General features: G+C 47.6%; 1 protein-coding gene across 2 annotated transcripts in view; it reads right to left on the bottom strand.

Annotated features, from left to right (window-relative positions):
- LONRF2 (LON peptidase N-terminal domain and ring finger 2) overlaps positions 1-10,525 on the bottom strand; it is a 35,620-nt gene extending 25,095 nt beyond the window's left edge. Inside the window, exon 1 of one of the 2 annotated variants that reach the window (XR_011148648.1) lies at positions 9,746-10,525. Coding sequence is in view for 1 of the 2 variants with exons in the window: in XM_069005843.1 (XP_068861944.1) it covers positions 9,746-10,499 (754 nt within the window). In the remaining variant the exon portion in view is untranslated. The remainder of the gene's footprint in view (positions 1-9,745) is intronic. The other variant, XM_069005843.1, reaches the window with a different exon arrangement.
- Positions 10,526-13,219: the final 2,694 nt, after the last annotated feature.

Here is a 13,219-nt window from a genome sequence, read left to right as displayed (position 1 = left end):
TTCTCTCACATTTTAAAGAAACTTCTGCCCTGGAAAGAGAAAGAAATTTGGCTTGTTTTGCTACATTATGTATTTAGTTCTGAACAATTCAGTATTGAAAGCCTTTTAATAAGCTTGAAAAATAATATGAAACATGTATCTTCATTTCAGTGAGAAATTAGCAAGTTTTAGTAAATAACTGAATAGCAAATTAGCTTTTCTCCTCCAAACTGCATGTAAGCATGACAAGTCCACACACAGAAAATGGAGGCACAGGATGCTTGGTAGGGGAAAAGGGGGTGGCAAAGAGAAAGGGGCAGTTTAGATAAAATAATTAGCAGAAGTAATAAAGACATTCAGGACATTAAAATAAAACTTCATTTCACAGCAAAGATGGAAACCAGGGTCAGCTTCCCAAACCTGATTATGGAGGGAAATGAACATGACCACATGTTGCAATCTGCAAACCCATGTTTTCTAAATCATCAGTCTACCTTAACTGGATTAACAGCTGGACTTTAAAAAGTATCATATTTTCTGAATATTATGGCTTTTCCTCCTTGCATTTACATCACTGGCATCTTCCTGAAGTGATCAAAGACCCCAGAGGAAACATGCAAGAGCTTTTAGCGCACAGAGAATGCAATGAAAGATGGCTCTTCCTCCAGAAATCCACTTGTGCAACCAAGCACCCTTCCACTGCACTTACGAGGCAGGCACTTGTGAACAGTACCCTGCAGCAAATACCCATTTCCCCTGGGGGACCAAGGGACCAACACTGGCAGACAGTAGTGTATGGCCTTAGGAACTCTTGAAATAGGCTGTGGTGAGGATGAGGAGCTCAGGGCACCACCATCCTCCACTTGGAGCCTGTGCCACCAATTTTTAGGAAGATTTAATTTTAAGATTGAACTAATTTCTCTCCGGCCTCTGTATTTTGCTGTTCAAAAGCCCAGGCTTAAGAACACAGATCTTGCAGTGTGCTGAACAGAATGCTTTAGATTCTCAGCAGTTTTATTTCAGGCTCAGTAAGTCCTCAGCTAGGAAGCTCCGTATGTTATTTAAAGCTGGACTGTCATCACTGCTAAGCACAGCTAATCACTATACCCACCATTACTCAGGAGAAACACTGTGAGGGAAGTTGTATGCTACCCAGAAGAGCTGCTACAGATGATGCAGCTAACTTTGCACCCTCGCTTTTGTGCTGTACCTTTGGCCTCATGAGGCAGAAGCACGCCAGACCAATTACATTAATGTACATTTAGTCTGCATGCCCACAACTCCAAAGCCAATGATAACCTTCTTCCCAAACCCATAAGTCATGAATTGCAGCAGCAAAGTCCCAAATTCAAAATGTCCCAGCACAGAGTTAAGTGTAATATATTAGACCATTGCTCCCTCCTATGCAAATCCCAATCTTTCAACACTCTGCTAGATGTCTGCTACTCTTACCAGGTAATATAGCATGAAACAACACTCCCTCCCAGTATTTTCAGTTCCCATTCTACCCTTTGGACATTTGGGCTGCTTCACGTGATGTACCTCAAGTCCATCTATGGCTTCTTGGCACTAGTATAATAAAAGCAGTAAGTACACAAATATGACTCATTTTTCAATGCTTACTAATTCACCCAGGACTTAGTTCAAGGCTGGGAAAGGTTTCCTACCAAGCCTCAGTCAGAATGGAATTATCCTCTCACACAGCAGGTACAGAGACTGCCACAAACCAAGACATCTACAGACCAAAATATGATATAACAAACAAGATTCAAAATCAGAACCAAGAACCTCAAGGGGTCAACCCCCTGCCAGATGTCCAAAGCACCCAAGGAAAAGTTCTGACCCGCCCAAAGAAACAGGGACCTATGCTAGGTGCACAAGAACCTGTGACTGCAAGGAGACTCCAAAGACACCACTGTAATTCGCAGACAGGAAGGGCCAGCCAAGTAGGTCTCCCACGATCACAGTTTAACAAGATAAATTTACAGCCAGATATTCTATCATAAAACTACTTTACCAGTGACAACCTAGTTGCCTTCTTTGACATGATTAGTACATAAGCTACATTTCTACAAGTTACCCTTCAGGTCTTTTTAAGCTCTTTTTCCAGTTAAAGCTTGTTTCAGAATTTCTGACTTTTGCAAAAAGGACCCTCTTGCTTCTCAGTTACTACCTCATCCCTTCTGTCCTCAAACAGAGTGATCACTTAATATATTTGCAAAAAGAAAAGCGTACTGCAATATCCTACTAATTTTAAGAAAAGGAAGCACGAGTCAGTTCTATAAATGTCTTCTCTCAAAAGCAAAAGACATTCTGTTATGCTTTATCAAAGAAAGAAAGAAGAGTATGCTGTTTGAAGAGACTTCAAAAATTCTTCAAACTTTGATAAGTACATATAGTTCATTCTCGAGGATTGCTGAAGTAGTTCAATTATTTATAGGAAATTACATCTGGGTTACACACATGAAGGGGAAGGGGAAAATACAATTCTGTTCCATTTAAGATAGGGTAAGTTACATGAGAAATGTTAATTACTTTAAATAAAAACAACACAAAAAACCAAAACCCACAGCAAGACTGTCTACTGTACAGCATGATGCCTCCTTCCCTTCACCAGTGAGGAATAAGTGTCCTGATCACCTTGGCTCTGGTCTTGCAGCTTGGCAAGAAGCAGACTCTCCTTCAGCAGACCCTCTGCAAGAAGAAAAGAACTTCCAGAGATCCAGCTACAGGACCTGAGCACTCAACCACAAGCTCTGTACAAACCAAGAGTAACATGAGCTTCCACTCCAAACAACTTGACATGTTTCCAGTGGTGACATATATGAAGTATCTACTACTATTTTTCAAGCACTAGTTCACAGTAAAACAGGGGGGAGCGGGGTGGGGTGAGGGAGGCACTGAGGGGCAGAACTCTGCAAAATATTTCAAGTTTAAAAATAATGCTAGGATGACTGCAACAGTCTCCAGGTAACCTTGACTCCTACTTTTACACATTCTTCTGTCTGTGTAGAACAGCATAAAGAGGTTTTGGAGACACACTTTAAGAGGATTCCAAGACATGATTTTAAAGACGGATGGGAAAGTTCCTTTTTTAGCACAACTCCTCTAAGCAGCAAGCAACTACTATTTTTTGTAGCAGGTAATTTCAGAAACACTACCTCTCATTCTTCTTTTAAAGTCACCTTCCTTTAGGAGTTACAAAATTAAATATTCTTCTGATAAATTATTAAAATGACTGAACCAGTTGCTGTTGCAGGAGTCATGACAGCTGTCTACCATGGCTTTTCTGTTGTTTTTGCTAAATGGCTGGTACAACATCAAAGACTTACTTCTTCACCATCGCAAACAGGAAAGTGTACTCAAGACCCTGTGAGGAAGGAAGATTTGGCCAACATCCTTTTTACCATATCAGGAAAAGACAAACGATCTTATCTTTTAATAGCAGCCTCCTAGAAATGGTGTACAAAAGAAGAGCCCATTAAAGTGTTCTAATACATATAATTCACATACAAGTCCATGTAGACACTCTCTAGCAGTATCCTTTGAATGAGACTTTGGTGCAAGTGCACCATTAACGAAGGCACAACTTTACAAAACAGCAGAATTAATAAAATGCATACGATGGCATCAGCCACCTCCATAAAAATTTAAGCACAGCTCTCTAAAGAGAGTTCAGTAGCTTCCCTTTACAGACAGGGACTCTTCTTTGCTTCTTCTGACCCTGACCCAGGACTAACAGAGGAATCTATCACCAGTCAGGGCTGCAGTAGGAAAGCACCTGAAGGCTGTTCCACCAAGTCCACCAAGAAATTCTGATCATCCTTTCTCCCTTATCTGAAACAACTCAGACATAGGCATGGAAGGAAAATGCTCAAGCAAGTTGTAGAAGTGGCTGCTCCTGGTCAACCTTGACAAGAACCTTTTTCCCATGAGAAAGTGCATACCAAAGATCATCTGCAGCCATAAATACCTATGTGAGAATGTTTCAATTAAGTTTCAATTAAGGCCATGGAGGCTCTGTGGGATGTGTGAGAGTGTCCGAGATAAAGGAGCAAGAAACATGGGCTCTGCCATTTCTTTGTATGATTGGTTAGTCTCTTACTTACTGGCTGCATAGCTTTGATTCTACAACAAGAATCCTATAAATACTCCTGTGTGCTCAATAAAGAGATTCTGTTGACTTAGAAAAGGGTCCATGTTTTTTCCAATCGCTACACAAATTATTTCTGGGGCATGGCAGAACACTTGCCCATACCTATCTCATAGCTGTAGGCACTCAGTTTAACTCCAAGAATGTTTGGCTGGAAGTTTTACCTATGCCATGCTCTTCAGGAAGGAGTGCAACAGTGCAACCCCACAACCTGTCATTTACCTGGCAGGAAAATCTACAGCAACTGTTCTTGAATCAACTTGCATTGAAGGTCTGTAGCTTCCCTTTAGTCTCTTTTCTACTGCCTCCTGGCCTGCCCCACCCCCTTAATTCAATTCTTACAACGAGAGAATGTGGAAAGCATCAGATAAATTTCCATTAATTGCTTGACCACAAAAGTAATTAGTGTTGAGCAGCCACAATAAGCTTTCTTTTGGATCAGACCAATTTATGGTGATCATGCACTGGGATGAGGGGGGAGGGTTCTCCAACATCTGTCCAAGAGAAGCAGATTTTCCTCTTTCCATCAAAGCTCAGGAAAGCTCCTGCATTTTGTTTCTAGCAACACCACATCCACTACCCCATGGGCCAGAGGTCAGTGAGCAGCTCTCCACCCCGGGAGATGGAGCATCCCCAGTGCCTATACAGCAGCATCTCCCCTGCTTGCCTGGCAGCACTGCTACCTCTGATGCTACTTTGGGCTTGGTACAAACTCACTTCCTCTCCTTGGCCTTTCCTACACCATCCTTTATCCACTTGAAAAAAAGATCCACATAGATGTATGTGCAAAGGAGCCTTTTCTTCCAAAGTCCTCTATCTTTCACTGTGTTTTCAAAACTCTGTGATAGAGTTGAGCTTTATCTCCAACGGGCTCATTCTGAAATGGAGGGGTGGTACTAAAATCCTGGGCAATGTGAGCAGCTGCATGCATCAGCTATCCCCCCCTGGCCCAGGACAATCATATTTCTGCTCAGAAACAGCCCATCACACTAGAAGTAAACAAAACCTCTTCGAGTGTTTGCTGAGCTCTTACAGCTCTCCAGAATCAATGATCTTCTCAGGCCTGATAAACTTTGCAGCAGTGGGTAATTACACACTGAAGCCAACATGTCTCACACAGAAACAGGGTGTCCTGGAACGCCAGTGTCCAAATAGGATGTGTGCCACCCTTCTGGGACCCAACTGTACAGCACACAGCAAGCAAACAAGAAACTGCTCCATCACACCTCAGGAGCCAGGGCAGGGTCACCCCTCCACACCCAAAGAAGCTCATTCGAGATTAGGGTCAGGTAGGCACAACAGGGTCACAGCCCTTCCCAGCAGAGCCACAGCCCTGTGGGCAGGCTTGAGAGACCACCCAAGACCTGCAACTGCTGACACAGCCCAGGAACCAGAACTGCTACAAACCAGCAGCAACAGGAGCCACAGAACTACACCCCTGGGCTTTGTATCCCTGAGCAGATGTCTTCAGACTTATTTACAGGAAAGGCACAGGATGCTAACAGGCTGTCTCAATACAAAGAAGGGCACAGAGAAATTCTGGCTTAAGGCATGACCCAAGACCACCCCAAACTTCTCACACTCTGCATGCATGTTGGCTTATGAATGTACCCTCACTCTGAGGATAGCTTCATCTCTTTTAGAGATGTACTTGAGCAAAGCTCTATTCGCAATCTTCCCAATGAAGTAACAGACACCTGTTGCCTCTGTAACTGAGAACTGCTTTGGAGAAATAAAAAAACCCAAAACCAGAACACACTCCCAAAAGCACATCCTTAAAATACAATAATTTGTCACTGAAATTGAGCTTACATTAACTTCAGGCACACAGCTTAAGGAGTTTGTATGCCTGGATATAAGGAAAAGACTGTACTCCTCCCAAGCACACTCCCTCCAGAGAGTATCTCCATCAGAGAGAGCAGCAGGTGAAAGAAAAAAGGGTGCAGAAAGCACATACCACACAAAAAGGCCCAAACCCAAACAAACAAAAGAAAACAACCCCAAAAGAAAACAAGCTGACAAACAAAGCAATCCTGCACACATATATAATATATTTCAGTTTAATTAACTTAGGAGTTCATACAGTCAAAAGACTAGTTAGAAGAGAAGGGATGTCAGAGAGGAATCCCACCTCTGACTTCCACACAAATGAAATTCAGAAAGCTGGGGTAATAGCCATGAGAGCAACATTTGGACAATACTTGATATTACGATGGCTGAACACCATAAAGCTTGGCACAAAAAGTGATCCATCTGGAAACAAATGCTTTCTTTCAAGCAGCCTGACATGTGCTTGCTTTGAAGCTGTGGTAATTAGATACCTTACAATAATGGAGGATCTATTCCAATGTCTATAGCAGCAAAAAAAAAAGGCAGTGACTTTGTATAAAACAGAAGAGGTCGCATCTCAAGAAGACTGGAAGGATCAAATAGCAAAGCTGATTTTCTTAAGAACAAAAACCCCTACTCAACCACACCTGAATCCATAGCAGACTGTGAGAGTGAACATGGGAACAGCAGTGCTGTTGTAGATGTCATTGTTAAGGACAAAAGATGAACGTCCATGCTAAGAGTATGGATTTGTAAGACTAACTAGTTCAACTAGAAAAAGTTGACAACTTGAAGGCATGTTGACCTCTTCCCAGGCCTGAAATACAGACATTTCAGATTGCACCAGGAATGTAATTCAAGAGTTGAAGCACCTTGAGAACTAAAGTGTGAATCAGAAGAGAGAAGGTCACAATCAGAATGAGCAAAGTGATAGGAAAACTTGCTTTAATATTGCATCACAAACGGCTAGTTGTTACAAATGGAGTAGGAAAGTATTCCACAAAAAACACCAGTAAAAAAATCCCACTGAAGTGCGTGTACTGCCAAGAAACCTGAAATTTTACCTAACTTTATACCACAATTGTATAATCAATGTGTTCATGTGGATTCAGTCGCTAAAAAGAAATTTTAACGATACCCAGGCCCTTTACACTCAATAGCAATACACAAGCATTTGCAGGTTGTAAAAAAGAGTTATTTTCTCACACATTAGAAGTGTGTTCAGCCTGGAATAGAGGAAACGGAGGGGACACCTCACCGCAGTCTACACCTTCCTCAAAAGGGGAAGCAGAGGGCTAGGTACTGATCTCTTTTCTCAGCACCAGGGATAGGACCTGAGGAAACAGCATGAAGCTGAGTCTGGGGGGGGGGGTTAGGTTGGATTTTAGGAAAAGATTTTTCACCCAGAGGGTCGCTGGGCATTGGAACAGGCTCCCCAGGGAAATGGTCATAGCCACGAGCTTGACAGAGCTCAGGAAATATTTGGACAATGCTCTCAGGCACATGGTGCAACTCTTAGGGCTGCCCTGTGCATTTAAGTCACCCATATGCTAACATTTAAGTACTGAACAGTTAGAAAAGAGCCATGGGGTTTTCTTTTTTTTTTCTTTATTTACCAAGATACTTGGCTGGAAAACAAGAAGGCAAATCCAGCATGCTGAAAAGCAGTACCTGATAAACATGTGGCGAGAATTTAAGAACATGAGACTCCTACACAGCGGTTCAATTTGTGAGAAACAGCACTGGCATGCAGAAAACATCAAAGAAGATGACGGGCTGGGGTCATGGGCTGCCCTTCATCAGCAGGAATTCAGATCCACTACAGGATTCTTCCCCACATGTCTAGGGAAGTTGCAACACATAAGCCTATAGCTTTTGGTTTTCAAAAGCTAGCAAGATACCTGTTATTATTTCCAATTACAATTTTATTGAAAAGAAAAAATTTACTGCCACTGACAGAGTGAAGACTTTCTGAACACATTCCCAGGCTGCTTGGGAAATCACTAAAGACAGAAATAAGGACACTGCAAAAGAGTTATCTTGAGACCCTGATGCACAGCAGCCATAGCTGGAGATTGTACTCCAGGGACAGGAAGGGGAAGGAGACGTGCTGTATGAGAACACCAGCAGCACACTGCAGTCTTCCCTCTCCTTTCACCCCCATGCAGACACAGCAAGAAGCAGAGACAACAGTGAGAAACAGTTCTCTAAAAAACCCTTCAAACATAATTTCATCAATGAGATGCTATTTTACCCAGCAGTAGGACCCTGAACCCAAAATATTAGGAGGCTTCACTACTGAAAACTCACCGTATCTACCAGTGACCTACATTAAGCCTCTCCCCTCCCTCTGCTTCACCTTCCTTCTTGGGTTCCATCCTGCCCTACTTTAATAGGGATTACTTCAGCTAAACCATGTAATAGTTTTATAGGGACACTCAGCTAGGACTGAAAATTTGTCACATCTAGCTGGAAAAGTAGAAGAAATGGTTTCTGCAGCCAGCATCAGCTGTGAGGAGATAGTATGCTATGCTATCCCATCCCAAACTCTTCTATCTCCAATGCCTACCATGAAACTGTGGCAAAAAATGAAAGTGAATCACAGACTGGCATAACAGTAAAACTGTTTCTCGCCACAGCAAAAAAAATTTAAAAAAAAAACCAAACAAAAACAGAGCCATTTATGCCTGCGTGTAACAATCAGGATTAAGGAAAGCAATTTTACTCAATGCAGGGAAGGAGCTCATTCAGAGAGGAGCGGCACAGTTTTCCCTACACTTGTCTTTCAAAGACATTTACCCGCAGGATTTCGTCAGTGTTAAAACGACGAAGGCTTTCGCTCCGCTTCCTCCTCGACTAAACCGGACATCCATCACGCTGAGACCGGAGGAGCAGCAGATCCCGGGGGATTTGCCGAGATCCCGGCTCTCCCCAGCTCCACGCCTCTCCGACATTCACGGTGTTGTACCACCCCCACCGCTCGCAGGGCAAACAAGCCGGGCGCACGCACGCACACATCCACTACTACAAGGCTACAACCGAGCGAGCAGGATCCACCTACTACTCGGAGCAGAGCCTGAAAACAAGCTGGTTTTGATAAACTAAGGCTGCCACCGGTTTGGCAGAGGAGGAAGGCAGGCATTTTTATTTAAAGCCAAGCTCTTCAGAGAACACCCTGCACACAGAAATCCTGCGTACCAACAAAGAGCCTACACTGAAAACACGGGCGGACCATCTCTCCAAGGCTAAACGCAAATTAATCTGAAGTATTTTGCACACTGTAAGATAAAGGAAATTTTCTGAGCCTTTACACCTACTGATATCTCATTAGGTGTTTTCAAAGCTTTTATCTTGCTGAAAGTGCAGCTGCACGTAGCTGAATGATTCACATACTCATTTTTTCCACGAAGCCGCGGCGGGGCTCAACACGACCACTACGGCGTATCCTACACTAAATGATGGCTTCCCCATAAATAGGAAAGCGGGTTTTCTAGAAATACTGCATAATGAGTCATCGGCAGCGAGCAGCTAAACGCCAGGCACCTTCAGAGCAAGGACAGAAATACCAGTGGAACAAAAATAGCCATTCACTGGAGCGGGGGGCGGGCGAGAGGAGACCCGCTGGCAGGATTCCCGCTCGTAACCTCCCCCAGGTGCCCTCTACCACCATTCACCGCAAACCCCCTCCCCGCCCGGCTGCGGGGGCCAGCCCGGTGCTGGCGAGCAGCGCTCCCCGCGCTGCGCTCCCTCCTCCTCCTCCTTCTCCCCGCCGGCGCCACTCACCCATCTCTAGGGCCTGGTTGTACTTCTCCAGGGCGGCCGGCAGCTCCTGGCGCTCCCGCAGCGCGTCGCCCTCGGCGCGGAGCCGCCGCGCCCGGCTCTCGGCGCCGAACCACTTGTGCAGCAGGTTGCCCAGCACCACGTTGACCCGCGGGCGGCCGGCTGCCGGCGGGGCGGCGGCGGCAGGGGTCGGCTCGGCGGGGCGGCGCGGGCGGTGGCAGCGGCCGCAGTCGCCAGGTTCGGCGCAGCGGCGGCAGTGGGTGTGCCCGCAGTGCAGGGTCACCGGCTCGCACAGCAGTCGCCGGCACAGCGGGCAGGCGAAGAGCTCGGGCGGGCGGCAGCACGCCGGATCGCCCAGCCCCTCGCCCTCCGCCCCGCCGCCGCCGGCCGCGCCGCTCCCCCAGGGCGGGAGGCGCAGCTCCTTGTCGCGGATGCTGAGGGCGACGCTCTCCGCCAGCTCCCGCAGCTCCTCGGGCCGCAGCCGCGCCAGCCGTGCCGCCGCGCCGTAGGCGTCCAGCGCCTCGGCCATGCGGCCGGCCCTGGCCAGCGCGTCGGCGCGGCGGAGGCACAGGCCCCGCTCCGGCTGCGGCAGCCCCGCCAGCTCCGAGCCGTAGATCTCGGCCGCCAGCTCGAAGTTGCCGCCGCGGAAGGCCTCCTCCGCCACCTGCAGCATCTCGGTGCAGGGCCCCCCCGCCGCCGCCGCCGGCCTGGCCCCGGCCCCGGCCGGCAGCGCGCAGGGCCCCGGGCCCAGCTCCATGCCCGCGCGGCGCCGCCGGCCCCGGGCCGCCCTACTCCATGCTGGGCCCGCGGCGCTGCCGACTCCGGCTTCTTCCTGGGAGGGGACGGCGACGGAAGGGAGGGAGGGAGGGAGGGAGGGATGGAGAGGGGGCGTGTCACATCTCTGCAGCAGGGGGGCGGCTCCCGGGAGGGGGAAGGGGGAACGGCGGTGGGAATGGGGGGCGGACCGGCTCCCGGCTTATGTAAGGGGCGAGCGGTTGGGTAAAACCACCCGAGGCCGGCACGCGACCCCGCCTCCCCGGGAGCAGCGCTGGCGCGGCGGGAGCTCCGTTGCCCTGCCTCCGCCCCGCGCCCGGCCGGCCGCCGCTGCCAGGTGCCGGTGCCGCACGTGCCCGCCCCGCACGTGCCCCCGCGGCGCCGTTCCCGCACGTGCGCCCGGTCCGGCGGCGGCTCCCAGCGGGAACGGGAGCGGGGCTAGGGGGGCTTCCGCCGTGCGGCTCCTGCTGAGCTCAGCCCCTTCCTTCCCGTTTCCTGGTGCCCGGCCTTAACCGCTTCCTCGCCGGGACTGCCGGACCCTCCTGTCCCATCGCCTCCCGTCCCGCCGTGCGCCGGGACCCCCCTCGGCGCCGCCCGGCCACCGGGCACGGCGTCCCCGCCAGCAGCACCGCACGGGGTGGGTCAGGGAGTGTTATCGGTTGTTTCTTTTTATTTCTCCGGTCCCCGAGAAAGCAGGTACTTGCTGTCTCTTAAATAAATAAATAAGTACATTCATACACAAATAAAAAATAATAAAATTTCCCAAACCGCACAACTGTTAGAAAAAAAAAATCCTTTTCTGTAAGTGGCAGCCTCGCCAGCACAGCTTGGGATCCACGAGTCGTGCTGAGCGCTGGCTTGTGCATCGGCTGCAACAATAAAGATAATGCAGCTGGAAGTTAGTTAATCATGCGTGAGTCAGAGAGGAATCCAACTTGCTCCACAGGAATAACAGGAGCGGAAAAAAAAATTAGGCAACGTTTATTTTAGACACAGCTGTAAACAAACCGCTCTGAGAAGCGGAAAGCCTGTCAATCCAATGGGGAGATACCCATGTCCAGCTGCTTTTTGGGCTGCAGCTGGACAGCAGAGGGGATTTTTGGCTTTGCCTCTCTCCTGCTAGGCCTCTGGCCCCCAACTAATGGCCTCAGCCCACATCAGGAAAATCTCATTCATTAACTATTGTACCAAATAATCTTTATACTATGAAAGTGTATTGATATTCTAAATAGTATGGTATTAACTTTCTTTAAATGTGTATGGTTTATGTAATGTACTGCATAGTCAGGCTTAAGTAAGCATCAGTATTCATTGTGGAGTAAGCATGACCAAAGGACACCAGCTAAGAGCAAGGAGCAGGACCTTTGTTTCTCAGATCCTCAAAGCCATTCATGACAGATAAAGGACACCTCTTGAGTATCAAGATAGCGCCAGCCATCCGAGCCCCTCCAACATCTCTGTGAAACCCTCCTCTTACCTGGCATCATAGATTAGAAACTGTAGCAAGACTGACTCGGGGATGTCTAGATCAATAAAGAAGCAGGTGGATGATGGCTATAGAAGTATTGTTGGTTTTCAGAACAGTAAGATGTTTGCAGTAAGTTCCTCCATGACTTACCCATTTTGCACTGTTTGTGCTTCTAATAGTTGATTCTTTGAGCAATGTTCACTCCTCCAACAATTGTACCATCCTCCTTGGCTCAAGGTTTCTATCCAGAAGGTGACCTTGGCATCCTGCTAGTATTTCGTCATTCCCTTTCTTGACCTGTTCACTTGGAATTAAGCTGGAGTGAATCCCGTTGCCATTTTATCTAAGTCACTTAGGGACATTATTCATAGCATAGGGGACAGAAACATTGTGGCTAGTTCTATTTTGTGGTATCAAGGGCAAGCCACAGAATCTTGGACAGATGATGAAAATGCAGACTCATTCTTGAGCCACCCCACAGCATTATTCTCTTGTTCCTATGACTCCAACAAGGAGCAGCAGCATTTTTGCTGACCGCCCCCATCCCACTCATCTGGCAATTAGGCTCCTTGGCTGGGAACTCTCCAGCTGCCCTCCTTGCTTTCCTGTGGAAGGAGACTGCAGGCAAGTCCTTCCTGTCACACCACTTTTCCCTGTGTGTCTTTGGATTGCTGTGTGATGGCTCTTCAGCTCCATCCATCCTTTCTGATGGGTGATTTGGGAGGCACTGGCTCAGGGGCTGGTATTGAACATGGCCTGTCAGCCCCTCCATTTGCTGCCGTGCATGTGTCGTGCCAGGCTGGTGTGCTGGGCTGGCTCCAGTCCTTTCCTCATCAATGTTTAGCAGGCACTTCTAGAAGAACCTGCCATGAAGTGAGGCTACTACTTTATTTAGCAACGTGATCAATAGCCTCTTGGCACGCAGCCTCTAGTTTTTTCCAAGACATCTATTTCCAAGTGAACAAAATCACCTCACTGCTGTTCAAATTGGCACAGTGTGCCATCTTTTCCCTGCTTCCCAAGAGCAGAATTGCTTTCCACCTGTGTCTGAGCACACCTGCATCACTCTTCTCCCTGATGCCTATTCTGGGAGCTGTGTTCTTTCCTAAGTCTTCTTGCTCCAGAAGATGGTTCATTTGTACATCTGGCTGCACTTGTATTTGCTGTTTCCTTATCTGAGCAACAAAGCCACTTTAATACAGCTGCCTTTTGCAAAATTGGTAAGAGTTGACTGA

The sequence above is a fragment of the Aphelocoma coerulescens genome, chromosome 1 (genome assembly GCF_041296385.1).
Source record: "Aphelocoma coerulescens isolate FSJ_1873_10779 chromosome 1, UR_Acoe_1.0, whole genome shotgun sequence".
NCBI lineage: Eukaryota > Metazoa > Chordata > Aves > Passeriformes > Corvidae > Aphelocoma > Aphelocoma coerulescens.
The sequence above is the reverse complement of the archived record's forward strand: the minus strand, read 5'-3'. Positions and strand labels throughout refer to the sequence as shown.